Below are 27,796 nucleotides of genomic sequence, written 5' to 3'. Positions count from 1 at the left end.
CTCTTCTGTTGTTTTCTGTTTAGGACTGGGTGACGGATATCTTAAATGGCTGAGGAGGTTTTAATTCCATCGTCGGGGAAAATCACATCGGTAAGTTCAGACTGACTGCATGAATCAGGTCAGATCCAGAGCCAGGATCGTCAGCCGACTGATCCCTTATTGTTTAAGACATAGAGTCTCAGCAGCTAATAGCATTTACTACCAACTTTCAAACTTGTAGCCCTGTACTTTGGACAAAGTAGCTCAGTGGCTGCACTAAATAAGATTGTATGAGATATTTGAAGTATGCAGCGGGGGAAGAAGTATTGAGATCCTTTACTGACGCAAAAGTAGCAGTATTACACTGTGACAGTACAAGTAAATGTCCTGTAAGGTTTTGACCCTACTTAAGTAAAAGTAAAAGTACTCATTCTGCAGTAAAATGGTCCCTGTCAGTGTGTTCCTATTATATATGATGTTTCTGGATTAATATTACTGCTGCATTAATGTGTGTGTTGCATTTTACTGCTGTAGATGTTTAAGGTTGAGCTCATTCGAACTACCTTGTATACTGTTGGGTAGTTGAATCTACAGCAACAGGACAGGAAGGGCATGAAAAATTATAATCTGAAAAATAACTAGGAACTAAACCTGTCAGATAAATGTAGCGGAGTAAAAAGTACAATAATTTCCTCTGAGATGTAGTGGAGTAGAAGTAGAACGTTTAATAAAATGTAAATTATAAATCAAGTACCTTGGATTTGTACTGAAGTACTCGAGTAGAATGTACTTAGATACATTCTACCACTGGAGTTGGGTGAACTTATTGCTATTTTGAGTAGGGCAAAGTGAATAATATACAGTACACTGTCTTTGAGTACAGCCTATGTGAAAAACCACAACATATGAATTGACTTGATTCAATTTAGAAACTTGTTATGAAAGTGTCATCAACTGTAACAGTCAATTTTCAATATTTTTACCAACTCTGTGTATTTAATAATTATTTAGCATTGACACAATTCACATTTTAACAAATAAGATTAAATTTTTCTGCCCCCGTCATGTCGAAGTGTCCTTGAGCAAGACACTGAACCCAAAGCTGCTCCCGATGGAGACCAGCACCTTGCATGGCAGCTTGGTCGCCATTGGTGTGTGAATGTGTGAGTGAATGGGTGAATGAGACTTAGCTGTAAAGCGCTTTGGGAACCGTGAGGGTTGAAAAGCGCTATATAAGTGAGATCATTTACCATTTACCATTTAGGGGAAGGACCATAATGCAGACAGTCAAGAAAATAGTTTACAGGCAGACCGGCAGGCAAGTTCAGATCCAGGTTAAGGTTAGGGTTAGGGTGACAGAAGCTCGAAATGTCAATGGCACTGTCACTTCCTGCTGCCTCAATATAGCAATGTGCCAACAATGCTCCTGTCCACACCCCATTTTAAGACCGACAATGACTGAAAATGACAACTGTGTCGGTTGGAAACTAGGAATGACACTAGGAATAACACAGGTGTAAGTTAGGGCCCATTGTTTTGTATTTTTTACTGCCAAGCATAGAGAGTACCTTCATATAATGTATGCTAACATTATAGCAGAGCTGGCTTTTCCCTTACAGTTTATACCTTGACATTTCAAAGTTTAGCTGGATATTTCTTTCTTTACCAGATACTGGTCACACTGTGGGAAACATGTTTCTGTCTTTGCCTTTCAGCTCCTTCAGAATTGGCAGCCAGGCATGCCCTTTGGTTTGGTTGCAGTGAGGAATGTGAACAATGCAAACAAGATATTTTAGACAAGCAAATTAAGAGCTTCATTCCAAATTAAGACCTCCACTGAACAACTGATATTTTCTCTTAAAAGATATTTATAAGCACAGAGTTTAAACAAACATGATCTTATAATAGCTTATAATAGAAACGTAAGGGCCTCAGTGTGCTTCAAACGAAGTGCTTGTAGCATCTGAAACCCCCTTTCTGATTTTTGATCATGGGGTCTGTGTCTAACAATTTTTGTAGCTTTTAGAAACAGACAATCTGGGAACACCCACTCCATGCTGTGATTGGCCAGGTGTGAGGAGAAGTGAAAGTAGGCTGGGTTTGAACTTCAATTCTCTCAGTCTGTTTTTAAGTTTTTTACACAACTGCTTTTGTCACTTTTCATGTGAACACGATCGCAACACACTGAAGGTGTGTGCCTCTCTATGAAGACCTTCTGGTATGGTCAACACCTAGAAACACTTTAGTCTTAAGATGAGGTCGAACAGCACAACAATGACTATTTAAGTGCCACGTCTTGCATATATTGTGCAATACTGCACACTAAGCGGTGATGCAAACATGGCTGTGTCTTCATTGAAAATTTAATTTATCTTCTCTTCCACTGTCCAACTCACCTTTCAGCCACATCTGCTGCTAAATTATGTTGGCTAGCTTTAAGTGGGAAATTATTTATTTCTGTTCAGTCAAAGACGCTTATGCAATGTTCACACTGTACACCTACATGTATATGATTAGATGATTGATAGATGACAGCCGAGAATGAGCCAAGTGAAGCTTATCGCAAACAGCTGATGCCAATCAACCAATACAAGCACGGCTTCAGTGCTCTTCCTGAGCTAACACTATGCTTCATCAATGTCACCCACTGTTGAGAAGTGTGCAGTACCATTATGAACGTGTGTTATAAGTATTGCTCCACCAACAGTAAGTGTAGACAAATGAATGAATGAATGAATGATAAAATAAACCACCAAGCTGTGTGAATGTAACTTGTTTTCCATAACTTCACACAGAGTAGTGGGAAATGTATGGATCTGCACATTATTCAAGGAGCTGTATACAAGTAATCCAACTTTAAATGTATTACTGCTGAAATTATTGGTTGATTATTATTGAGACAAATCATCACTGTTTCAAAGCTATTTTCCCTGTCACTGTGTGGTTTTGAGGACCTTGGTTTATGTGGAAAGATCACTTTTTCATCCTGCACAATGTCTGACCAAAATGATTTAAACAAAACAGTGTCTTTTATTTTATTTAGTTTAGTTTAGTTTATTGTGCTCGATGAACTTTTCCCCCCACAGAATGTGCGTTTATGTCTCCACCTGAAAGCCATCTCCTGGAAAGTCCTAACTGGTTAGGACACCTCTGGAGCTCTCCTAAATATCAGCACAGATTGGATTGATTTCCAAATGTAGAAAAGCTGATAAAATGAATTTACTCCTAGTCCTAGTAGGATGAAATTTGCGTAATTGTGAGAAGATTTGACTAGTTACTACTATTCTGAGACACATGATAAATATGGGCTCAGATTGACACAAACCAGAGGGAGGGCACTCATTTATAGCATGTTATGGTGAAAGACATTAATGGCAATGCATATCACTTTCAGCAAGGTTATCATATTTATTTAAGAGGACAAGATTTTGCTTGTTTTGGAGAAACATTAACACTTACAATATCAGAATCAGAATTACTTTATTGATCCCCGTGGGGGAATTGTACAGTACTGGTGCTCCCATTCAAGAGTAGAAAGTTGCAAAAATTTAGAACTAAAAGTATGTACAAAATACAAAAATAAGAAATAAAAAATAAAAAATATACACATTTACAACATTTAAGTAAAATTTAAAGTAAAAAAATATATATAATAACAATGTATATGTATGTATATATATGTATTGCACTGGTGAATTATTGTACAGATTATTGTAATTTTTTACTTTTTTAAGTCAGTAACAGCCAGTAGTGCACAGTTACTGACTTAAAAATTACAATAATCTGTACAATACAACTGGTGTGAAGTGATCTCATTTGTTTTAGTTATAACAAGGAATCACTTCCCCACCATTCTCTGGATGAAGCCTACATTCATTATTCTGCTGTTCCTAATACATTGTTCTCTCCCTCTGCAACAGCAACTGACCGGCTCTTTGTTGGCGGTGGCATTCCTTACCTCCTTTGGGAGCTCCATGCTTTATGGCTACAATCTGGCTGTGGTCAACTCCCCTGCTGTGGTAAGGCACACACACTGCTGCATAGTCAAACGTCTGCAAAAGTCAAGTGATTTTTGGTAATTTAATTAATTGCATTTGAACTAATGCAGGCCCTGCAGTTTTTGCTAATTTTGTTGACCTGTGCTCACATGGTACATACTCCTAAACAAACTGGTGTTAAATCAAATCAATTATGGCATTCTATACCAACACACATTTTTCTGCCAAAGTTACAACAAAGGTGATGTCACATAATCCCAATTGCAACTTCTGAATCAAAATGAGAGTGGGAACAATTGTGGGAAATTTGTGTATGTTGCCAGATCCCTGTTTCACTGTATTGCATTTTTTTTTTTTTAAATGGTAAGACACATTTCTCTAGACTGAGATCATTTTACCTTTACCAACATGCAACTCAGCACAGCAGTTCATCTAATGTACAAATTGCAGTAATGCAACCAAAACACTTCATACACATCTCAGGATCAACTCTTTACCAGAACACTGACAACATTTGTCTCCCATCAGAACTCAGACCTCAGTGACCTAAAACATAAAAGAACTGCTGACATTACATTTTGTACTATTATTGTCTTTAATGCAGCTTTTTTTTTTTATTAATTAATAAGGTATAAACCAAGATTCCATTACAACAAAAAGAAGGTCACTTCTTTACATGCTGCCTCACAGTTTATGTCACAGAAATTAACCAGCCACGCTGCAATATGCTTCAATAGGTTTTATTTGTTTGCCATTTTTCCAGACAGTAATTCCAAGTGCATAACATAAAACTAAAGTTATTCTAATAATGCAACACTGAACTCTACATATTCACTGCAGAGACGTGTATAGGAGAGCTACAGATATAGAAATACGACAGTGTTGGTTGACCCTGTCTTCTGCATTTGACCACAAGTTCTCCTCCACATCACACCTTCTGTCCTCTGCTGTAATGTCTGATCCATCCTGACAGTCTGCTGCAGATTTGTCTAGGCATCCAACATTCATTATGTCACAGAGGGACATCTGATCATAAACTGTCCACCTCCATGAGGAGAAAATTTCCTCTATGGCGTACAGGACCCTCTATGGAGTCTCTCTGTCTCGCTGGGTCCATGTTCCATGTTGAGAAAAACTTGTTCCAGATTTGCTCTTTTACAGTCAGCTGGTTGTTCTCTATTTTTGATGTCTTTTTAGATGTACATGTAGCAAAATGGAGCAAACTTCAGTCTAATTTACAGTCTTTTTGTGCTCTTTGGTTTTGAACGTAAATATAACACTTTTTACAATAGTTTTTAAATATGTGCAAAATGGACCATAAATACACAGAGGTTTGGTGGTGGTTGAGTTTAAGTGAATACTTGAGGTTATGAATTTTGAAAGATGTGGTTATTTATTTATTTTTGTGTCAAAGCAATGAAAAGTGATCCACAGTCTGACTGTGTGAAGTGAACTCGGTATTGAGAAATTAGCAATTATAAAAAAAATTGGAAGAATTAAAATCTTAAAGATTATCATACCTATAATAAGGGTGTCAAAGCTTGATTGTTGCTTTTTTAGCCATGTAGTCATGAATATGGAATATCAAAGAAAAATACCTAAGATGTTAAATCAGGTTTTCAGGAGCTTTCTAGGCAGCATGCATGCAAACAAAGTCAATGGAATGACCCAAAGACAACAAGCAGAAGCAGCTAGCTGCTGTGACTGGAAAGAAAAGCAAGATTGAAATTCATATAAGTTAATTATTATAGTTCAGTTTATTATATTGTGCCATACAATTTTGCAAGACACCAATTAATGTCAATGGAGAAGAAAATCCTCTCCATGCATGTGATTGTTTGGTGATAGATGGAAGTTTCTGCTTATTGTGTGTCTGTTGTCTATTATGTATATACTTTATATCTGACAGTGTGGTTGTATGTGTTTTCTGGACACAGAAAGGGTAAATGGTAAATGCGCTCCTCAACCATAACGGTTCCCAAAACACTTTACAGATCTGGTCTCATTCACACACCGATGGTGCCATGCAAGGTGCTGGCCTCCATCAGGAGCAACTTAGGGTTCAGTGTCTTCCTCAAGGACACATCGACATGTGGTCACGGAGAGCCAGGGATCAAACCCCCAACCCACTTTACCCTGCTCTACCGCTCATGTGATAGTGCTAACCACTGCACCACCATGCCACCCATAGGGTTGTATGAGTAGTTGATAGAGAGAGTAAATGTGTGTATGTGTGTGTGTGTGTGTGTGTGAAGGGCTGCTTGTTGTAACAAATGTGAACTGCATGACATACAGGACTTTATTAGAAGGAATGCAGCTGCTTCTCAGGCAGTGAGGATGAGTGTACAGTGGAGGCCATTCCGTTCAACACCACATAGAGAGAGAACTGAAGTATCCACCTGAAGTTATAATACTGATACTGGAATTTTACTTAAGCAGACACTCAACTAAACTTTGCTTTTAACTTTGTTTAAAATATACAGAAATTCATTCCTGTTCAGCGTGAAAGAACAGGAGAACGGAATTCAAATCAGTATCACACATTTTATGTTACACAACTGTTCTATTTGATCCAGAACTAAAAGAATAAGAACATTTTGGTCTCCACTGTGAAAATGAAAGGTTTTGCAGGCGGTTTACTATCCATTTTCTAAGATACCACTTGCTATTAAAATTTGAACCCTTCATAATTTTATTATAAGTTAAACAATGATTAATTTATTAGCATAATAAAATATAGTTCCCCTGACGTTTTAGTAGCATACGTCATTGTAACTGTTGGTTTCTTCCTTATCCATATCAACCCACACGCTCATTTAATGCCATATTTCTGATATTTTAGGTGTAATCTCTGCTGCCTGAATACGTCTATAATGTAAAGCCCTCCCTGTCCTGCTATAGTTACAGTCATGTCTGAATTACTTACTCAACTGTCCTCCTGTGTCAAGCTGGTGAAGTTTAACCCACATGGGTCTTGGGCTTGTGGGAAATAGTGCTTGATGAAAGTGCTAAAGCAGACATATTAATCTAAGATATTAAATGTTTTTTAATTTTTTTTTTAAATCACAATAATCTGTCTATAATGATCATTGTCTCAGGATGGAGGTACAGGGTACCGCCTTTGCAGACTACCCATGCCCAGAGAACCTTCATACCTTCCAGTATAGCTCCATTGAACAAATCCTTGTGATAGGAGGGGTGTGTCACTCAAATTTTGTTGTACTTCATTCTTAATTATTGTTGATGCTGTTGTAGAGGACTCTGATGTTAAATGTCTGTCTTTAACTGTAATGTATATTGTTGTGGTTGTATTTGTCTGACAGTTGTCACAGACAAAAAGGGAACTTCTGAAAGGATAACAAACAAAACTAACGAACTAACTCCTGAGATCTTTGTCGTCGGCATCTGTCTGCCAGTCTTCCTCCTGCAGTTGGGGGAATTGATGCTGGTCCAACAACTCGTGCCATCACATGGTAGACTGATTAGGAGGCTGAGGTAAAAAAAAAAGACTCGGGCTTTGATTAGACAGAGAGCTGAAATGTCAGAGTGAAAAAAGAGAAGGAGAGAGTGTGTTGGTATTGGTCTCGTGAAACCAGGATATTTTGGCCACATGACCTAAAGACAGGGTGTCCTCTTATCAAGAAGGAATGCTCTCAGATTGGCTCGAGCAGGTGGGATTGACCAAATGCTCTCTATTGGTCCAATACAGTCTCTGATCTGTGAAGATTAAGGCCAAATTCACTTTAACAGTAGCAGGTGAGGAAATGAGCTAACCAGCATTACAGACATTTTCCAATTTAATCTTTGGATTGGAACAAGCAACCTTCAGTCTATTAAGCTGATTTCAACCAGGGTTAATATCCTCAATAAAAACTATGACGAAAAAGTATTCATTGACGACCTTTTTGCATAATGTAGATTTAGTAAAACTAAATAAAAAGTAACCACTGAAAAACTTTTGTACATTTTGTAACTGGTGTTGGGAGGCACTGACAAACGATCCTGCTGACAGGATCACCAGATATGAAAATGCTAACATGGTCATTTTTTAAAGTAATGAGAAAGGATGTATTTTGGAGTTTGGTCAACATGTTGATTCTTATTCGCTCACATTTCCTCCACATATTTCTCATATTTCCAGACCCTCTTGAAAACATAGCTCATTTTCAGCTCGAACACAGTCTTTTCTTTATTTCATGCCACCCACAGTGAATATGCATCTTTTCCCCTTCATTCACACATTTCCATTTAATCTCTGTGCATTCTTGCAGCCTCTAAATTTAGCTTTGCTTATATCTAATTCCGTTTTGCTGTATAATTGCTGCAGAGTCTTTTTCCTGAAAGAGAGACTTTTTGCCCCGAGCATACAGCATGTTGACATATGACAACTGTCGATCAATCCCAGTCCAGTCAAAACAAGCAGGCCCTGGTCCACCTCAAAATGGTGTTCTGGGGTTTGTCCCAAGCCAACTACTAACAAAATAACCTGGAACCATGTGGATTTTCACATCTGGCCACACCTGACTACACAAGATGGCTTTCACTATTTCAGAAAGTTACAAAAATAGTAGGACAGGACATCACCTTAACCCACAGACTGAAGTCAAAGCTTTCATATATCTGTAATTATTGAATTCTCTTTCATTCAGACATCATCATTGTTCAGTGTTTCTGCCACCTCCCATACCATCTTCCTCCTCTGATCTTTCCTACATCCTGTTTCTACTATCTCTTAACCTCTTAGTACATAAAGGACTTCTACAACAAGACAGTGGTGAGTCGTAATGGAACAGGACTCAGTGGGGAGACCTTGACCCTCATGTACTCTCTCACTGTGTCTGTCTTTGCTATCGGAGGTCTGCTGGGCTCCTTCATCGTGGGCATGCTGGTCACTCGCTTTGGCAGGTAAAACATTTGCTTTTGCTGATTGTTCAGGAGAGGAGTCTAGAATCTAGACCAGTTCTACATCAGTCAATGCTGATTTGTTTTAATCATGACCACTATCTTTCCCTAACTCTCAAGTAGGTTTAAGGCCCTGATATACTCAAAAACAAAGCAGACAGATGAGCCACACACAAACTACACTGGGTGGACATGTTCACACCTCCAGTTGGCATGTACAGTCTGTGCAGTCGTAGGTTACGGGCTGCTGAAGCCCACACACACCCTTGCGGTTATACTGTGTAACTGTAGTATAATTTGAGCTTGAGTTGCCTAAAACTTAACCAAACCATAATGGTTTCAGCCAGTACCCTGACTTCAAACAGAAAGGTTGGCGTCCCCAGTGAATTATTCTGTGGAAAAATTATGTCGAGCCCAAATTTTCATAATTTGTATATATGTAGTGCAGTGACATCTGGACTGGTATTTGTAAGCAGCAACACATAAAAACACAAAACACATAGAAATTAGACATGATGTCAGCAACGATAGCTTAACAATAGTAAATGTGGATCTTAATGCTAGTTTTGACACTGATGATGTTGAATATACGTATTCAGGTGCACGACGTGATGGACTGCAGCCTTTTAATTTTGAGCCTGCTCTGTGTCCAACAGACCACAGACAGGGATTAGGAGAAATCATGGCCATCAACAAACAAGCACTGAGTCACCTAAATGCTGTTTGTGTCACATTTATTACCTCATATTAGGCAGTACCAGAACTAGTACTGATTGATAACCATACTAGCAAGAGTATTGACACTTACAACAGAAACTAATGCGCAAGGATCCGTTTGCAAGGTCATATCCCACAGTGCCAGACATAACGTTTAAGATAAAATTGAGCGAGAGAGAGAGAGAGAGAGAGAGAGAGAGAGAGTGGGAGTTTCCTGAGCGCTGCACATGACCATGTTACAGATGCAGCAGTAAAGTCCCATGCCTTCACCTGTTCAAAACCATACACACACGAAAGCCATTTCAGTCTGTTGACTCGATGCTATGGAATTTGTGCACAAACACGACAATTCGCCATGAAGCCACATTGAATTGCAAACTAAAACTAGTTAAAATAAGTCAACTATACAACAACTACCCAGACTCACTACCACCTGCTAGCCCATGGTGCCCTTTCTTGTGACGCAAAGTTAAAAAACAAAAGAGGTTTTTCAGGGCTTGTAAACACTTTCTAATCGCTTTCTTGAAACCTAAACCTTGAAAGTCCTAAATCTAACCTACAGGTTGGTCCATAAGTGTCTGATTCAATCTCTGGAGAGAAAAAGTGGGATGGAAGATCACAATGATACTTTTATGGAACAAGTAGAGTTTGAAATCAAGGGACTATTTGTCCTCAGCAGCCCTCAGAGCTGTATTTGGACATTGGCCCGCTCTGTCCTGACACCTTAACCAATGACCCCCTCGACCAACCATGAGAATGGATTGAGGCCAGTTGGCAATGGCAGCCTGAGAGACACTCAGCAGCATCTGGTGCTGCCACCAACATGAACACCTGAACACACACCGCTAACACAGTCACACCAAGGATACACTTTCTGAAAGTCCTATCCTGTATATTCAGAGCTGCTGCTTCAACCCCCCCCGTGCCTTGTCAACCTTCAAAGTGCACCAGCATCCCCTCGTCCCCTCTGCCCTTCAAGTGTACTAGTCCTCAAAGGGCAGAGGAAACTTCTTTTGTATTCAGTGCCAAAGCTCCATTCATCTCCACCATTTCATAGAACTTCAGTGGACAATGAAATGCAAATGAAAAGCAGGCAATTTATAATACCATTTACAGGCAGATCACTTTCTTCACACAGCAGTGTTTTATGGCTAATACAGCCTATGACCAACCTTGTGAGCCGTGTTAGCGTTTTATGGCTAGTCAGGACTTATACAGGCATACATTTGTCTATTATTATGACTGTGTGTATATCAGGGGATGGGGTTACTACTTATTGACCATATACTGCTGCTGTCCTTACTGTTCCATAAACCTCTGGGTCATATGCTTTTATGCATATTCCTAGTGTCTGCCTGCTGCTTGTATGTCTGTGTGTGTGTACTTTCAGGAAAGGCACCGTGGTAAACACAACAGTGCTGGTGTTTATTGCTGGCTCATTTATGGGCTTTAGCAGGATTTGTGGTTCACCTGAGATGGTCATCTTCGGCCGCTTCATCACAGGAATTCACTCAGGTACACACACACATATACACACACCTCTGCATCCAATGCACACTGATTTGCATTTACAGCTGTATTCACTGGGACATGTACACTGTATGGCCAAATGTATGCGGACACCACTGTTCCCGTTTAGGGAAGACCCTGTCCTGTTTCAACATGGCAATGTCTCTGTTCGCAAAGCAGCTCCATAAAGAAATGTTTTTCCCAGTTTGGTGAAGTAGAACTTGCCCTGCACAGAACCCCATCAGACATTTTTGGGATGAACTGGAACGTTGACTGTGAGCCAGACCTGATCACCCAGCATCAGTGTTGGACCTCACTAATTCTCTGGGGACTGAATTGGAGCAAATCCCTGCAGCAGGTTCAACATCTGCTGGAGAGCTTGAAACCAGAAGACTGAAGTCTGTCACAGCAGCACATTAAGTTAAACAGTGACAATGAGCACTTGAAGTCTTGGCACAGGCAAACAGAAGGCCGCAACTAACAATCAATTAACATGTCTTCAAATGGCTTGCTTTGTTCAACCAATGGTCCAAAACCCAAACAGCAAATCCTTACATTTAAGAAGATGAAACCAGCAAATGTTCATTTTTGATGAATAGATGACTTAAACGAATCATTATTTGTCAATTAATTAACTAATCATTTCAGAACACAACATGTTGCACTAAAACCTATAGTGATGCCGTTGAACTGAATCAATCAATCTGTGACTGCTCAGTAGGTTGGATGGGCTGCTAGATCTTGTGCCACTGTTACATTCTTTTGACTTTTAACGAGGTACCCAGAGCAGCTTTAATTTATAAACTTAAATTTGAAAAAATACATCTTCTCCCTCTATTTTCATCTGAGAGTACACAAGAAATCACATGTTGAAGTTTCAACAGTTCACAAGTTCAGTGTCAGAATTGTAACCCTTTTTCATCCCACTTGTGTTTGCAGGCCTGCGTTCAACAATCACATGTTGGTAAAACATTTATGCATCCACAGGTTTTGTTCAAGTGTCCTCATACTTTTGTCCATATTGTGTATTTCTCTCTGATGGCTCTGTTTGCTCAGATACTTTTTACACTATAGTTGTTTATACTGTGAAATCTTTATACAACATTTTATCAAAGTAAATCAGTGCATTGTTACATAAATCTTTTCTGCTTTTGTTACTGCAGGCATCTCTCTAAGTGTAGTACCAATGTACCTGGGTGAGATAGCACCTAAGAACCTGCGAGGCTTCCTGGGTCTCGTGCCGAGTATCTTCATTGGCACCGGAGTCTTCGCCGCCCAAATCCTTGGCTTACATGAGCTTCTAGGAAAGGTAGTCAACACTGCTTTCTAACAACACCCAGTGTGAGGAGAGGATTGCAGCAGAATTTTTGTCACCGTGGGGTTTTGGTGTGGAGCAAAAGCTTGGCTCTACATCAGCTCATGAGTTCTTTGCTCCCACAAGTCATTAATAAACCTCAAAACTCTTTTGCAACTTGTACATTTTATGTGTATCATTTTTGACACCAACTACTAGTTGACCTCAGCCTGACCTGGGATGTCCTGATGATTTCCACAAATCAAATTAGAATTTATTTAGATGAAGTGCTTCCCATAGACAACCAATATAGTATTTAATGGTACAATAAAAATGTAATCAACCAAAATACATGATTTCCATCGTATAACTTTTGTATCAGTGACTGGCAGTTGCACTTTCGTAATTAAGTGTTTGTTTTGCAGCTGACGTTTCCTCAGAACTCTGACTGACTTGTGTTGATCATTAAGAAGCTCTGGTAGCTCTGAGTAACTGGATCACTTCGCATGACAGAACAGAGTATACAGCTCTTTATTTTCCTGCTTTCCTACAGAGCAGGATTAAATGTTCATACCATTTATTATTTTTTGAGACATAGGACAAGGTCTGAGTGACTGTAACTTCCTCGTCTTGTTTTCACTTTGATTTACCCATTTCATTTTGTATTTTTAACACTGGTCTGACACTCCAGGCCAATCAGCTGACCGAGCCCCAGGGAATTCTCCCTGTGCTACCGATGGCTGCTCCGGGCCTCACAATGACCCGAAGAGAGTAACATTCTCAGCATGTGTCTGCATGTATAACTGTGTTGTGACTGTTACAGGAGGAGCACTGGCCCCTCTTTCTTTCAGTGGTGGTGGTACCCACCTTCATCCAGTTGATGCTGTTGCCATGGTTCCCAGAGAGCCCCAGGTACCTGCTGATTGAGAAGCACAATGTCCACGCCACCATCACAGGTCAGTGTTGTGGCATTGTTGCACATCAAAAAGGAGAAACTTTAGAAGAAGAAGGAAATATTGGGATTAACATTTTGGGAAGGAAGACCAATTACATTAGAGTAATTGTGAGTGAATTGTGTAATTGTAATCACTAAAGCAATGATCAGAGATATCAAAGCTACAAATTATGTGGCAGAGGAGCAGCATGTTCACAGAGAACAAGATGGGACCAAGTATTAACCAATCAATTGGTGGACAGACTGACATCACCATACCATACCATTAACAGGGAGAAAAATCTATACCCACACTACTGTTACTGTGGTCATCTAGTCAGCATGGAAAGCTGTTTCCAAATGTTAAGCTATAAAAACCCACCTAAACTGGTGTAGCTGTAATGACTTGTGTTTCAGATGTGCTGTGTTTTTCCATGATGAGGTATAACCATGCTGCTTCCTGTCCCCTGTCTCTCAGCCCTGAAGTGGTACAGAGCCAAGTGTAACATCCAGGCTGAGATTGAAGAGATGCAGGAGGAGCAGCGCTCCCTGTCATCAGTGGAGACCCTGTCAGTATGGAAACTGTTGCTGGATGACACAGTCCGTTGGCAGGTGCTCAGTGTGGTGGTCATCAACATCGGCATGCAGCTGTCTGGCATCGATGCTGTAAGGAAACTGAGTAATGTATATATAGAAAGGGGGTCTGCATGTCTTTTTTGACACTAGGGCTCTACCCTACTCAGAATTTTGTCAGTTGAATGGAGTTGGCTGTTCAATATGAAGATTCGGCTATTCGTTCCTTTTCTTTTCAGTTAGACTATCTGGCAATAAGAAAATCCGTTGGCATGAGTTTCAGTGATGGTTTCAACCACATTAACACAGTCAAAAGCAACAGAGTCATGGGAACATATTGAGCATTTAAAAATCAATAAAAGACAGCTGCATATGATGCAAAAGATTTGAATTGGCGACATATATGTTGGGCTACCATATGTATTTGTCATAATAATGAGATAGGTAGCACACATGTATTTCTGTTTAAATCAGGCTCTTATTGTAAAATAATTTTTATTTTATTTAACTCGCAAATGAAACGGCATTGCCCGCCGTGAAGTAACTGACATCTCTTCTTCAGCAGCATAGGGCAACTTCTTTATTTCTCTTTAAACATAAAAACTAATAAATGAATCTAAACAAGAATAAATTAACAAATTCAACAATTTTAGATTGGAATTATTTTTAGATGAAAATAAAAACAGTACGGTGGATCTACTTCGGTCTAGTGAAATATGACAGCTACAGTAGCTTAGAAGTAGCAACATGGGGCACTGAATTTGATAAATGTACTGTTTATCAGACCACAAATGAGACATGAATTAGCTAGCTAGCGTGCTATTTCCTAAATGTATGTTCAGTAGGTGTCTGGTGTTGAATAACGGGAATCGTTCATCCTGATGGACTATGAGTTAACAGTCTGAGTCAAGCATAGAAGCTGTATTACGTGTAGCTCTGGTTCTGTCTTTTTTTTTTTATACCTACAATGGCCCTAATACACCATCGTACATTTCCCTAAAAAGGGCAATGCATTGTATTAGCCAAGTACTGCTTTTGTCCGGAGGGCATTCCAAGGTTTAGCAGGTGTTTGCTTTAGCAACAAACAAGTTTTGTCTCTATATGCCTGCTTCACTTACTTACCATCAGCTGTTGGCAGCCAAATGATGTCTGGTAAATGGAGTCTTTAGGCTACAGTGACGAGCAGCACAGACTGGCACAAACTCCTCTTGAAACATCAGAAAATTTTAGTCAGCTCTGGCTCTTTTCACTTACACTTTATCTCCCTCAGTTAACATTCATGCTCACACTTAACTGAATAGAAGCAGAATTTACATCAATAAGAATAGAAATGTATCTATACATGATTGTACATCATAACAGAATCAGAATCAGAAATACTTTATTGATCCCCGGGGGGAAATTTTACAATGATATAAAACTATACAGACGTGCACCCATACATTCATACTCATACATATAAATGTACAAGTACAGCCGTACACGTACAAGCCACACACTTACATACAACCATGCAACCATTTTAAAATACCATAAAAACAATAGAAATATACAAACACAAACAAAAAACAAACTGCCTTTTTGTTCTGCACTGGACAAGTGTTGTTGCAGCTCTGTTGCAGTCAGTTTGTGTTGTCTGCTCTTGTCTGTGAGAGCAGGTCATGGACTGGATCATGTCTTTGAGATGATCTTGAGGGCCCTTTTTTGCACCCCTTCCAGCAGTGCGGCCTGGCTTCCAGAAGGACGTAGGGGTACAATAAAAGCCAGACATGGCCTGACCACAGCAGTGTAGACAGAGACAAGGTCCTCGCAGGGTGGGAGGTGTCTGGATAGAACAGTCAGAAGCAGAGCCGTTTAGAGGTTTTCCTCACTACCTATTCAATGTGAGTGTCCCCGCTGAGGTGAGAGTCCAGGTGAAAGCCTAGGTACTTCGTGGGTTTCTGGAGAAGCATCAGTTCCACTGACTTTTCTCCATTGAGCATCATTTTGTTTGATACAGCCCATTTATCCAGCTGCTGGGATTCAGCGCCATTGAAGTGTCACGATGAACATTGGTTAAGGGAACGGCCCAAGACAGTACTATGTCATCATCATACCCAATGTCCAATGTGTTGTCAAAGACAGTCGTTCGAGTGGACAGTGTAGGAGGACGAGGTATGGTGAGACCACACCTCCTTGGGGAACCCCAGATGTAACCTCTGACCACAGACTGCAAGTGCCATTTGCCATCACCCTCGGCTTGTCATGTAGCTGTGTACCCAGGATAAAGGTCTCAGGTCCATCACTATGGTAAATGGTAAATGGTAAATGATCACACTTATATAGCGCCTTTCAACCTTCACGGTTCCCAAAGCGCTTTACAGCAAAGTCTCATTCGCCCATTCACTCACACATTCACACACACACCAATGGCGACCGAGCTTCCATGCAAGGTGCCGGTCTCCATCGGGAGCAACTTAGGGTTCAGTGTCTTGCTCAAGGACACTTCGACATGACGGGGGCAGCCGGGGATCAAACCCCCAACCCGCTCTAACCAGCTTTACCTCCCGTGCGACAGTGCTAACCACTGCGCCACCATGCCGCACTATGTTGGCCAGATGTTGCAACAGCTGGGCATGGCCCATCCTATCAAAAGCCTTGGACATGTCAGCCAGCAGCAACCTCACTATTTTAAGTCTAAGAAATGTTCACAATCTGAGTGAGGACAGGGGCCAGATCTTCAGCATGGTCCTTCATGATGGTATGCCATCAGACCTACAGGCCTTTCGTGGGTTAAGCCCTGTAAGGTCATGAGACCTATACTCCAGTAGGCAGTAGTAATGGGAAGATTGATGGGAGAGAGGGGGTGTTACTAGTCCAGGCCTCTGCAAAGTAGCTGCTGAGAATGTTGGCTACCTTGTCTTCTTCCACACCATTAAACTGTATTTTCCTTCCGTCCCAGACCTTTATTGATGAAGTCCCATCACTCCTTTGAGTTTCCCTTTATCAGATGCTGAATATTATTTTTAGAATAGTCTTTCTTTTTCTTTGCAGCGTTTGCACTTTATTTCTTTTGTTCCTCCATTTCAGTGTCTTACCCCATCTGTTGAAGGCTTTTTATCATTTTCTGATGGTGATCTTCGTTTGTTTTCTCATTGCTTGTTGAGTGAACTTGTCTTCCTCCTCTTAAAGGGCACACAGACATCTAGGGCAAATCTTCACCTTGGTGCCAATATTCTCTGCCTCATAGACAGATGTCCAGTCTGTCCTCGCCTCTTTTTTCATGCTCCTTCAGTCCCCCAACTTTCCATTTCAAGTGTTGGGGGCAGAGCAGTGGGGGGCTTATAAAAGCTGGAAGATAGTTGTGATCAAGGCCAGGATGGAATTTCTGGAATTTCTTGGACCCATTTGAGGGGTAACAGATCTGACCATATCCAGTGTGTTGATGAGACAGTCAACTGTCTTCTGCTGCAGTGCTTTCTCATTTGCCCAAGGAGGATGCCCAAGTGTCCTCACAACCAAAGTAGACATAAAGCTGGGAAGTGTGGTTGTACAGAGCTGTAGCCAGATACATTTAACTTCCAATCGTTCTCTGTTTGCTTTTTTACTCACTTTGTCTTCCTCTGCCACTCCCCCTATTTCTACAGCTCCCTCATCTGATTGATCTAGCTTATTAGACACTGAGATGAAAATAGGTCTTAAGGATCCCTCATTGTTTTATAAGCCTTGCGTGGTCATGAATAAAGCCAAAAGCTGGTGTCATCATTTTTTCTGCCGATACGATTAGCCAAATTCCCCCTCTGAATTATGCCTCGGAGATTCATTAATTATTCAAATGATTACCAGGGCGCCCGGGCCAGAAAGTGCACACTGTAAGCACTGGAGCTGAACTCATTAGCACTCCCTTCTCCGGGCTGTATTTTTAGCTGCTAATTAGCTCTGCCTAAACAAAGTGGAGCAGTGCTGAAACATGCACATACTGAGAGCAGCACTGACGATGAGGAGGATTATGGTGATCTTGCTGGTAGTGGTGGTGATGACGAAAACAGCAAAACTAGAATGAGAAGGATAATATATTATCATATATATAATGAAATCAATGAAATTAAAATGAATCAATCAATATAATCATCGATGATGATGATGACAGTGAAGAGGATGAAGGGGAGATGTTGGGTAATTATGATCACTAAGATGATTAATATACTTGACAACAACAATGATGATGATTTTATTGGTGATGATGGTGAGGAAAACAGCAATACTTGAGAGAACGTGATGATACTTGATAGAGAATGAGATGATAAAATATGTGTATATAGTTATAATAATTATAGTAATTTAATGATGATGACCAAAATGATGAAGATGGCCGTGATAACAGAGATGGTGGTTATATTTGATGATGATGCTGACAAACATGATCACAATCGTTCCTGATGATACCGATTATGGTGAAGATGACAATATTGGTCACAGTGATGACAATGATGAAAGTGATGATGACAAACAATAATCGTGATTGTGCTGATGATGTTCTTGAGTATACTGAATGAAGATGATAGTAATGCTTGAGTTCATGCGACAGCTGGCAAGCCTTGGTACAGTTCCTGGCACAGGACTGTGTATGTGTGTGTGTATGAGTTAATGCCAGCTGTGTGCGTTTGTCTACTTATCTGCCTAGTTCTCTAACTGCCACATGTCTGCTGTCTCCACTTAATACACCTCCTGTCCTGTCCTGGTCTCCCTAAAGCCAATTGAATTGAATGTGAGTAAATGTCTGCTGTCTCTCTGTGGCGATGCAATACCACCTGTGCAGCCAGCAAGTTCTAATTGTCTGCCTCCTCATTTAGATTTTTACACCTTTCTTTGTTCTCGAGGCATATGTCACATTCTGGGGAGAAATGTCTTGCCTTTGCTTCTCAGCCAAACTGTTCACAGATGACTTGTAACGTATTAGCTACTGTACAGCATTGCAGTGTGTCTCAATTCCATACATACTAGTCTTGAAAGTGTGCTATTTCAGTCAACAGAAAACGCTAATAGGGAAGCTAGTCATCAATCTACCTGTGGCTTTGTGACACAGCTGCCAAATTTCATTCCACATTCCACATTTCAAACTGTCAAGACTTTCTCTCACAGAACAGATACGCTTTCATTTTATTTCATGTAACAATCCACACTGACTTTCAGAGATGGTGTACAGTACACAATTGGAACACTGTGGACTTTGTTAGAAGGATGTGTGGGTTTGTCAATAGAAGTGGGTGCTCCCTCTGTTTTTACTTTGATTGGCTGGTTATAGGTAGATACGGGTTAATGGTAAAGGTATGGTTAAAGGTCCCATGAAATGGTATCATTGCTTACTTAATGTTATATCTTTCTCATTGAAACAGGTCAGTGAGGGGTCAATCTTTTTAAAGATGTGTTTTTTGGGCATTTTGCCTGTATTTGAAAGTGACAGCTTGGAGAGAGACAGGGGATAACATGCAGCAAAGGGCCCGGGCCGGAATCGAACCCAGACTGCTGCAGGAAGGCCTCAGCCTAATGCGGTATGCACTTTACCCAGTGAGCTATTGGTTAGGTAACTGCTGCTGCACGAGGTCATCACTCAAGGCAGTAGTAATAGTAGTTTGCAGGACCATTTGCAGGAAATGGTGTTTCCTTGGCTGGTGGACAGAGATTACACGGTGTGGGTGAGCAACAAGCTCGACTTTGTCTAATGTTTTATTAATTAAACTTGAGAATAACTTCATATGTTTCATTCATACTTATTCTGTTTTATTCTTAGATAATTCTTAGTTAGATGTGTAAGATGCAGAGCTCTATTCTGTTGTGGGCGCTGGATTGGTTTCTGGCCATACGCCCCAGTAGGAGGAGAGGCGTATTAAAGGGTGTGGCGATGCCTATGAAGTGGCGCACTGCAATGTTGATGCCAAGAATGAATGCGTCTCCTGTAGTCCCCTGCCCCGTTATTCATGTTTTGCTCATCTTTCCACTTTCCTTCCTCGTTTTTTTTTTCAAACTGCTGACATGTGATGACAAAGACAAAATACTGTGTTATTCCGATAACAGCATCAATGCCAAACAGACAGAATAAAGATTAAAGAGTGATTCTTACCATCTCATACCAGTCATCTACGGCTGTGTTTTTCACACACTCCCATGAAAAATCATAAGTCACCTGAAACTTCTCTCTCAGCTAATATCTCCCTCCATTCCTGCCAGTCCTCCCCCGGTGTCTCTGTCCAAATCACCAGGTAACCTCTTTCTTTTTAATCAGTCCGGCCAAAGTCTCACCAAGAGCGCTGCATTTTCAATCACAATACAGGTTTGTCAGGCTGTAGTCTTGCTCACCGGATGTAGGCTGTTGGTATGAGTCTTTCTTTCTCCTCCCCTTCCACTATCTGCGTGTTACCGTTTTGCAATGGCACCGTCGCTGCATCCTGGGCTTAGCGCTGCCCAAAACGATTGTGATTGGTTTAAAGAAATCAAAACAAGCCAGAGCGATTTTTTTCCCCCTATCTCAGAATAATAATGGGTTGAGCCAGACCTTTCTCCAGTGCTAAAAGCAAGTGTGGAGATAGGTCTGGCTATGCGAAACTAGTAAGGCTGTGATGACCAACACATGATGGTTTTGAACATTTTTTCAAAAAGGTTGTTCAGGTTAAATTCTATAGTGGTTCCCCAGAAACAGCGTTATTTTTAAAATCCTCATTTATTTGTGGATCATTACAAGGATCACGTTTATGTCACAATATAAATATAAATATGAAGATTAAACAGCTACTACTTCGTTCCCAGATTGTCAGCAATTTGTCAATCTGTCAAATCTAACTGAATTAAACTAATAGAATATTTGAAAAAATACAATGTGAAAAAATTAGACTGCATTTTTAATTCTACTTGCATTTTATAAATGGCAATACAGTGGTATTTAAGTGCAGATGGTTATTACATGGATAATTGTGATGACAAATAAACAATAATAACATGATTACCGTAGCATCTTCAGCATGTCCAGAAAGGTGAATTCCACTTAAAAAGAGATATCCTCTGCTCCTGGCTGTGTATTTGAGCTGCTGTATTAATATGTGACTGACACTCGGGACAACAGGATTCACAGACTGTCATGACGGGCAGAGCCCTGTATTAAAGGGGATGAGAGTAATGAATGTGATTGGCCATGATTGTCACAGCCTCTAACACGCCCTATAAGATATGATAATGCATTCTTTCTGATCCCACCCAGCATCCAAGTGCACCACAGGTGCTGAGTCTAGCCTTCAAAATAAAAGCCCCCAAACAACTGGGCAGAGCGCACTTGTTTCACGAAAATAGAGACCACAGTAGCTACAAAATGAGGTACTGGTCTTTAACATGTCAGACCAGATGGATTTCACCTCACTGATCTTGTGCTTATTTACCCACCACAGATCTGGTTCTATACCAATGACATCTTTGAGAATGCAGGTATCCCAGCACCAGAAATCCAGTACACCACAGCAGGAACAGGAATTATAGAGATCATCGCTGGACTTATTGGGGTAATCTTACAAATTATAATGTAGCTGTAACCGTTATCTTTTATATTGGTGTTGTGTCCAGAAGGCATTTTATCATTGATTGATTTGGGATAAAATAAGAAGATGGATGTCAATCCCAGGTCTGTGTGTTACAGAGCTGATGCTCAGCTAAATTTAGTGAAACTGCTTTTGGACATTTTCACTGCATTTTCAGATAAAGTGGCAGATAAATGAACTCAATTCCCACCCATATCAGAGAATGCACAGGCTTCAGTGTCTTTAAAACAACACTTAAAACATTGCTCAAGACAAACCGATCATGTGATCACTTGAGTAAAACTTTGTATGGAACCAACTGTTTGCATGTAATGTATATTTTGTATGATGTTGTTTTATATGCTATATATCGTTTGTAAATTTTGCTAATTGAATTGCTTTTAATTGTTAGTATGTACTATTGTAGCTATATTCCTAACTCTGGCTCAACAGTTGTGTTGTGCATGGCCCTTGTTAAATAAAATAAACAAAACAAAACAAAAAACAGAAAACCACACTGGTCTGAGGTATACATGAGGCACACATTGACATTCTGTTTCATGAATACAAGTTTATGTGTAGCAAGTGTCACAGTAAGATTGTCAGGTTTGGTACTGTCGTGCCAAAATCTAAACCTGTGCTGTCTGCACTATAGCCAGACACACTGCACAGAAGTGTTGGGTGGATGGATACAGTGACATTTCTTTTTGTTAAACAAACAAGACACAACATGTTAATTAGTGAGCTTTAGAGGTGTTGGTAGGTATACATTTGAACATTGGACAGAGCCAGGCTATTTGTTTCCCCCTACTTCCAGTCGTTATGCTAAGCTAGGCTAACCACATCCTGACTCCAGCTTTGTATTTAACACACAGGCAGAGATTGATGTCCATCTTCTTGAAAGAAAGAAAGCAAATAAGTGTGTTTCCCAATTGTTGAGTGATTCCTTTAGATACATTAAAGTTCACTGAAATATATTCAATTCAATTCAATTCAATTTTATTTATATAGCGCCAAATCACAACAAAAGTCATCTCATGACACTTTACAAAATAGAGCAGGTCTAGACCGACTCTTTATAATGTTATAATATATGTTCTTGCATCTGTTGTGTGCATTCATTTAACAGTGTCTGACATGAGCTCTGTGTCTCCTCCTATAGTGTTTCACCATAGAGAAGCTGGGCAGGAGACCTCTCATGATTGGGGGTTTTGCCATGATGGGCCTCTGCAGTGCTGGAATCACATTAGCCCTCATTTTACAGGTGTGTTTGTGGGTTTCTCTAAACGTCTTGTGACCCAAACCTTTCCATTACAGGGAGATGTGGGTGAAAGGCAAAAGAGAGTAGCTCTCATCTCAGCAACTGCTAATTTGCCCTTGAACCCTTGTCCTTGTTAGCCACAGTGGGCTTGTAGTTATTCTCCCTGTGGGTGTTTAAAGACAAAATGACACAAGGTTATTTCCAGCAATTACAATATTTAAAAGGCCTTCCTGCATTTTATTTCATCTTCTCATGGGCACCTGAAGCAACACATCCACACCAACACAGACTTTTACATCTGTTAATGTAGTTCTGTTTTTGGTCTAAACACTACAGAAGGACAAAAACACCTACATTCCATGGAGAGTGTCTAATCCTCCTAACCTGCATGTTTTTGCACTGTTGGAGGAAACCCAAGCTGACATGAGAACATGCCAACTCCACACAGAAAGGCTCCAGCTGAATTTGAGTTATTATCACTCTGTCTCTTCTTCTTTCACTTTCCTCCTTTCCCTTCCTCACTTACTCCTGGTAGGAGACAAGTGGAAGTGAGGGAAAGAGAGGAAACAAGCAGAAGGAAAGACAAATGAACACACCCCAGATGTTCAACAGGGGAATGAGTGTGGGGATGAACAGCTGTGCCCGTTTCACTTTCAGTTGGCAGAATGTACTGTGTTGCCCTGTGGAACAATGAATTACATGTAGCAGCAGCAGAGGTGTGATACAGTGTTGGAAAAGTTTCACTTTAGAGAATATGACTGACTTCTACATGTTGTGCTGTTTCACCTCCCTGCAGACTCACTTATCATTAATGCGCTACGTCAGTGTCTGCTGTGTGGTCGGCATCATCGCTGGCTTCTGTATCGGTCCAGGCAAGTACCTCTATACTGTGTGTTAAAGGACTGGTTCAGCCAAATTACAAAAAAAAACATATTTTCTCACTCACCTCTTTTGATGATGTAGACCTAATTCAAGCTGTGCAGCACTCGGACACATTTGATAATGGAACCTCCTGTATTGTTATGCACTACTAATATCCTTCCATGCTATAAACAGGACACCATGAAACTGACCATTGCATTAAACTGTTCAGGGTATAATTTTGCTCTGGTTATTTGTCATATAACATGGTGTCAGAGGAGCTTTGAACAGACACAGCATTTCTACAGAAACTGCAGACCTGCAAAGTTTGACAAAGAGTCAGGAGTCAATTCAGTCAGTTAATTATTTGAAAAAATGTTCAAAATTAGTAAAAACATGCAAACACAGCCTGTACTGACTAGCAATAAATGAAAGCACAAGCAGCAGAATCTTAGCTTAGACTCTGTCATATTGGCTAGTTGAAATCCGGTGAATCCTCCACTTCCCAAGTATAGTACTGCTGACTTGGTCAGTCTGCAGAGGTTAATTTTGCTTTGTGTTATTACATGGCTCCCTCTGGAGGTCATAACTTAAAAAAATATTTAGTCTCTAATTTGAATGAAGATTCAAAATGTATTGTTACTCCTAGAGCATCTCGAGCTATTTTGTCAAGTCGAATCTGTCTATTGATAATGAATTGACAATATTTATAACTGTTAATAGCACAGGAATCACAAACTGTGAATTTCAAAATGTAAGTGATGTTCCCATATATTTTAGCTAACACTGTTTTCCATAGCATAAATATGCCTATTTATTTTTCTCTTTGCAATTATGCATGTTGTGACAAACCTGTGTTGTAAGAGAGACAAATAATGATGTTTTAATGGTAGAATATAATGATGAAATATTAGTAATATGCTTTCTTTGATATATGACTCTCCTGTCCACATGCTGGCCTGGCCCTCACTAGATCTGCTGATTCTGTTTATCTCTAATTAGCCTTTCATAAGCCTTATTGTTGTAACAGATGATGAATGAACATTAATAATCAAATCATGAACATAAATAATATTTTACACACACAGCCACTCATCAGTAGATATGCTGTTTGCCTGCCTAGACATATCCTATTAGTAGATTCATCTGCACTTCCTTTTTATTAAAAAAAAATGTGTGAAAAGAAAATGTACAGCTTAAACTGAATGAAAACCCTTCTTCCACCTTCACATGGCTCAAGGAAATTCCCTCATGTGGCAGAATTATGTTCAGTCTTACAAAAAAATAGCAGTACTGAAGTGACTTTAGGTTTTATTAACATACCACAATTAGTACCATCAAATTCTATATGATGTGACAGCAGACACCAGGTCTGTTGCGGTGGAATATGAATGGAAGAGTTATATATAAATAATTTGAGACAAATCTGAAAAGTTTTGATTTGGTTACTGTGCATCATTGTGTATAAATGACAGGCCCTCACCAATTTTACACATTAATATCAGTTTACTTGTCATGGTTAATACTACTTAGCCTGTGAAAATAGTTGCAGTATAATCTCTCAACACTCCTAATGTTGTCATAGTGATGTCATCAGGGTTTTCTCAGTTTGGGAATGGACCACAAATTTATTACAGAAAGTCTGCCAACTGGAGGTGTTGAGTTTGAAAAATGTAAGCATAATGAAAAGGACTGTCAAGTTACATTGTGGGAAATGTAGAGTTTTTGGAGCTTCACCCATACAAGGCACTAATACATATCTCAGCCTCTGCTGAACAATTTTTGACCATTCTTCTTTTTAATCCATCTCTTATGAGCAGCCCAACCTAATGGAAATGTAGTACTAAGTCACTAGCATGCCCCTGTCAATGAACTCAGCAACAACATTCAACAGAATTGTGTGAGTTGTGTTGATGTTTTTATATCTTTTGCTTTGGTCTTGTTCCAGCGGGGGTTCCCTTCCTGATCACAGCAGAGCTGTTTAAACAGTCCCACCGCCCAGCGGCCTACATCGTAGGAGGATCACTCAACTGGCTGTCCAACTTCACTGTGGGTTTCGTCTTCCCCTTCTTACAGGTGAAAGCTATAAGCTGTGCTGCCCTGCTGTCCTGCCCTGTTGTTAACACCACTGCTCAGGCTTTTTAATGATCACAACTGGTTGATCTGATCTCTAACCCCCACGCTTGATTTGGTTCCAATCCCCATTCTTGTGATAATGCCGTGTTCACCTCATGTGGGATGGATGGTAGAGATAGGAAAGATCTCCATGTTCATGACTTGCAAGCATTCGCGTCACAGGACACAAGAGGGTTGTACGATTACAGAATTGGTCAAATAGGGGTTGAGGTACAGTGATGTTGACTTGTATCTATTAAATTGCGTTTAATCACCTTGAACAACAGAGTGTGGCTGACATGATGTGTGTTATGTGCTTGACTTTCAGGCACTTCTGTAGTATGACTTTCCAAGTTTGATATATCGAGCTTTCAGAAAAGTCAGAGTTTCCTGTAATAATTATAATCATAATTGATTGTGTCTAAATTTGTTCTTTATCATGTATGCTCTTAACCTTAACGTATGACAGCAACCCTTTCTTTCAACTATGGTCTCTGTTTGAGGTCCCTCTTTTATCAGAAATAACTCTTTCCTGTTTGGATTGACAATTCATAGATCACTTGTGTCATTTGTGACAAACATGGTGTTAGTCAATTGTTAGAACCTCGGTCTCAATTTCATTTTTCTATCCTCGTCCCTGAATCCTTCCAATGATCCTCCATCCATCTGCCACATCCTACCACCAGATGTCAGCGGGGTCCTACTGCTACTTGGTGTTTGCCACCATTTGTGTGTCCGTGGCCATCTATATCTACATTGTGATCCCAGAGACCAAAAACAAGACTTTCATGGAGATCAGCCAGATGTTCTCTAAGAAAGAGGCAGTTCTAGAGACCCAGGGCCTGATCCACGTGGATCAGCTGAAGCTGAAGAAGATGAACGGCTACGGTGGTGTGGAACATGCTTCATTGGAGTTTGACAGCTCTTCTTCTGTACCTTAACCATTCATTACTTCCTCTTCTCCATTCCACCTGGACTCAGTGAAACCAGACTTTTCACTTGCATCACACTTAGGTTAAAGAAATTGCTGAATATACAGAATAGTTCTGGTTTTTGCAACTCTTTATCAGTTTCATGTTTCAGTCTGTTTGAGCCATTAAAGGAAAATTGCACTTAAATTAAACTTGGGTCTTATTTTATCTAATAATTAATTTAGATTATTATTTTCATAGGTTCGGCTGTTTTTCCCTACAAATAACATTGTATTCACCAAGGAGATCTGGGAACACAGTGGCGTCACTAAAAAGAAGTCTGACTGAACAAGAAACACAAGCAGTCAGACCGTCAGACGTTACACAAACCTATTTGGAGAGAAAATCCATCACCGTTTACAGACCCACTCCCTGCTTCATCTTTGACCTACTGTACTTTCTGTAGTTTAGCACAGTTTTCCTGTGCAATGAGGGATTATTAGCAACATTTCAGGTGCTGTCACTGTCAGTTTCACATCCAAATAAAGTGGTTTAGATGATCTGGATAAACAGTTGGTTTGTTGGTGCAACTACATTGTATCAATGTCATGTTCCATCATAACTGTTATCATAACTGAAAGATGGCAAACTATAAGAAAATGCAAAAATAAGACTCTAGTTGTAATAAACCAGAATTAACAATTGAAGCTTTCCATGCAAAGAAAAAGTATTTTAAAGAAAAACTATGGTTTATTACAACTTGGCTTTTATTTTTGTAGTTCTGACCATCAGTTTTGTCACTAACAATAACATTCACTCACCAAAGTGAATGCAAAAGCATTGCAAGCTAGCTAGCTTGCTACATCCATGAAAAATAGCGACACAAAATGGCCCATTGGTGACTAGTGTGGATGAGATCGACGCAGGGTAGTAATTATACTACCCAAACAGGGTTGGTCATCTGAGTTAGCATCATTGAGGGTGGGGGTTGTGGCGTCTAACATGGCATGAATACCAGCTGAATGCTGTCTAAGTTGTTCGCGTGAGTGTCCCACATGTCAGCATGGTAACACAAAAACCAATAAACAATAAATACATGAGTATAGACTTTAGGGTAGCCTCAACCAAATGATCAGAGCTTGTGGTGATAGACACAGCAGTATGTGGGAAATAAGTGGGAGTGTATAGTATAGTATGCATG

General features: G+C 40.1%; 1 protein-coding gene across 1 annotated transcript; it reads left to right on the top strand.

The window, feature by feature from the left end:
- Positions 1–45: 45 nt before the first annotated feature.
- Positions 46–26,625, top strand: slc2a15a (solute carrier family 2 member 15a). The gene is made up of 12 exons (XM_070915939.1): positions 46–90; positions 3,900–3,998; positions 8,722–8,882; positions 10,987–11,111; positions 12,269–12,414; positions 13,223–13,355; positions 13,812–13,999; positions 21,322–21,432; positions 22,610–22,711; positions 23,505–23,580; positions 25,518–25,645; positions 26,371–26,625. Exons 1-12 carry the CDS (start codon positions 46–48, stop codon positions 26,623–26,625), a joined length of 1,569 nt encoding a protein of 522 aa, XP_070772040.1.
- The last annotated feature ends 1,171 nt before the right edge of the window (positions 26,626–27,796 follow it).

This window comes from Enoplosus armatus, chromosome 12 (genome assembly GCF_043641665.1).
Source record: "Enoplosus armatus isolate fEnoArm2 chromosome 12, fEnoArm2.hap1, whole genome shotgun sequence".
In the NCBI taxonomy this organism is placed as follows: Eukaryota; Metazoa; Chordata; class Actinopteri; order Centrarchiformes; family Enoplosidae; genus Enoplosus; species Enoplosus armatus.
The sequence above is the reverse complement of the archived record's forward strand: the minus strand, read 5'-3'. Positions and strand labels throughout refer to the sequence as shown.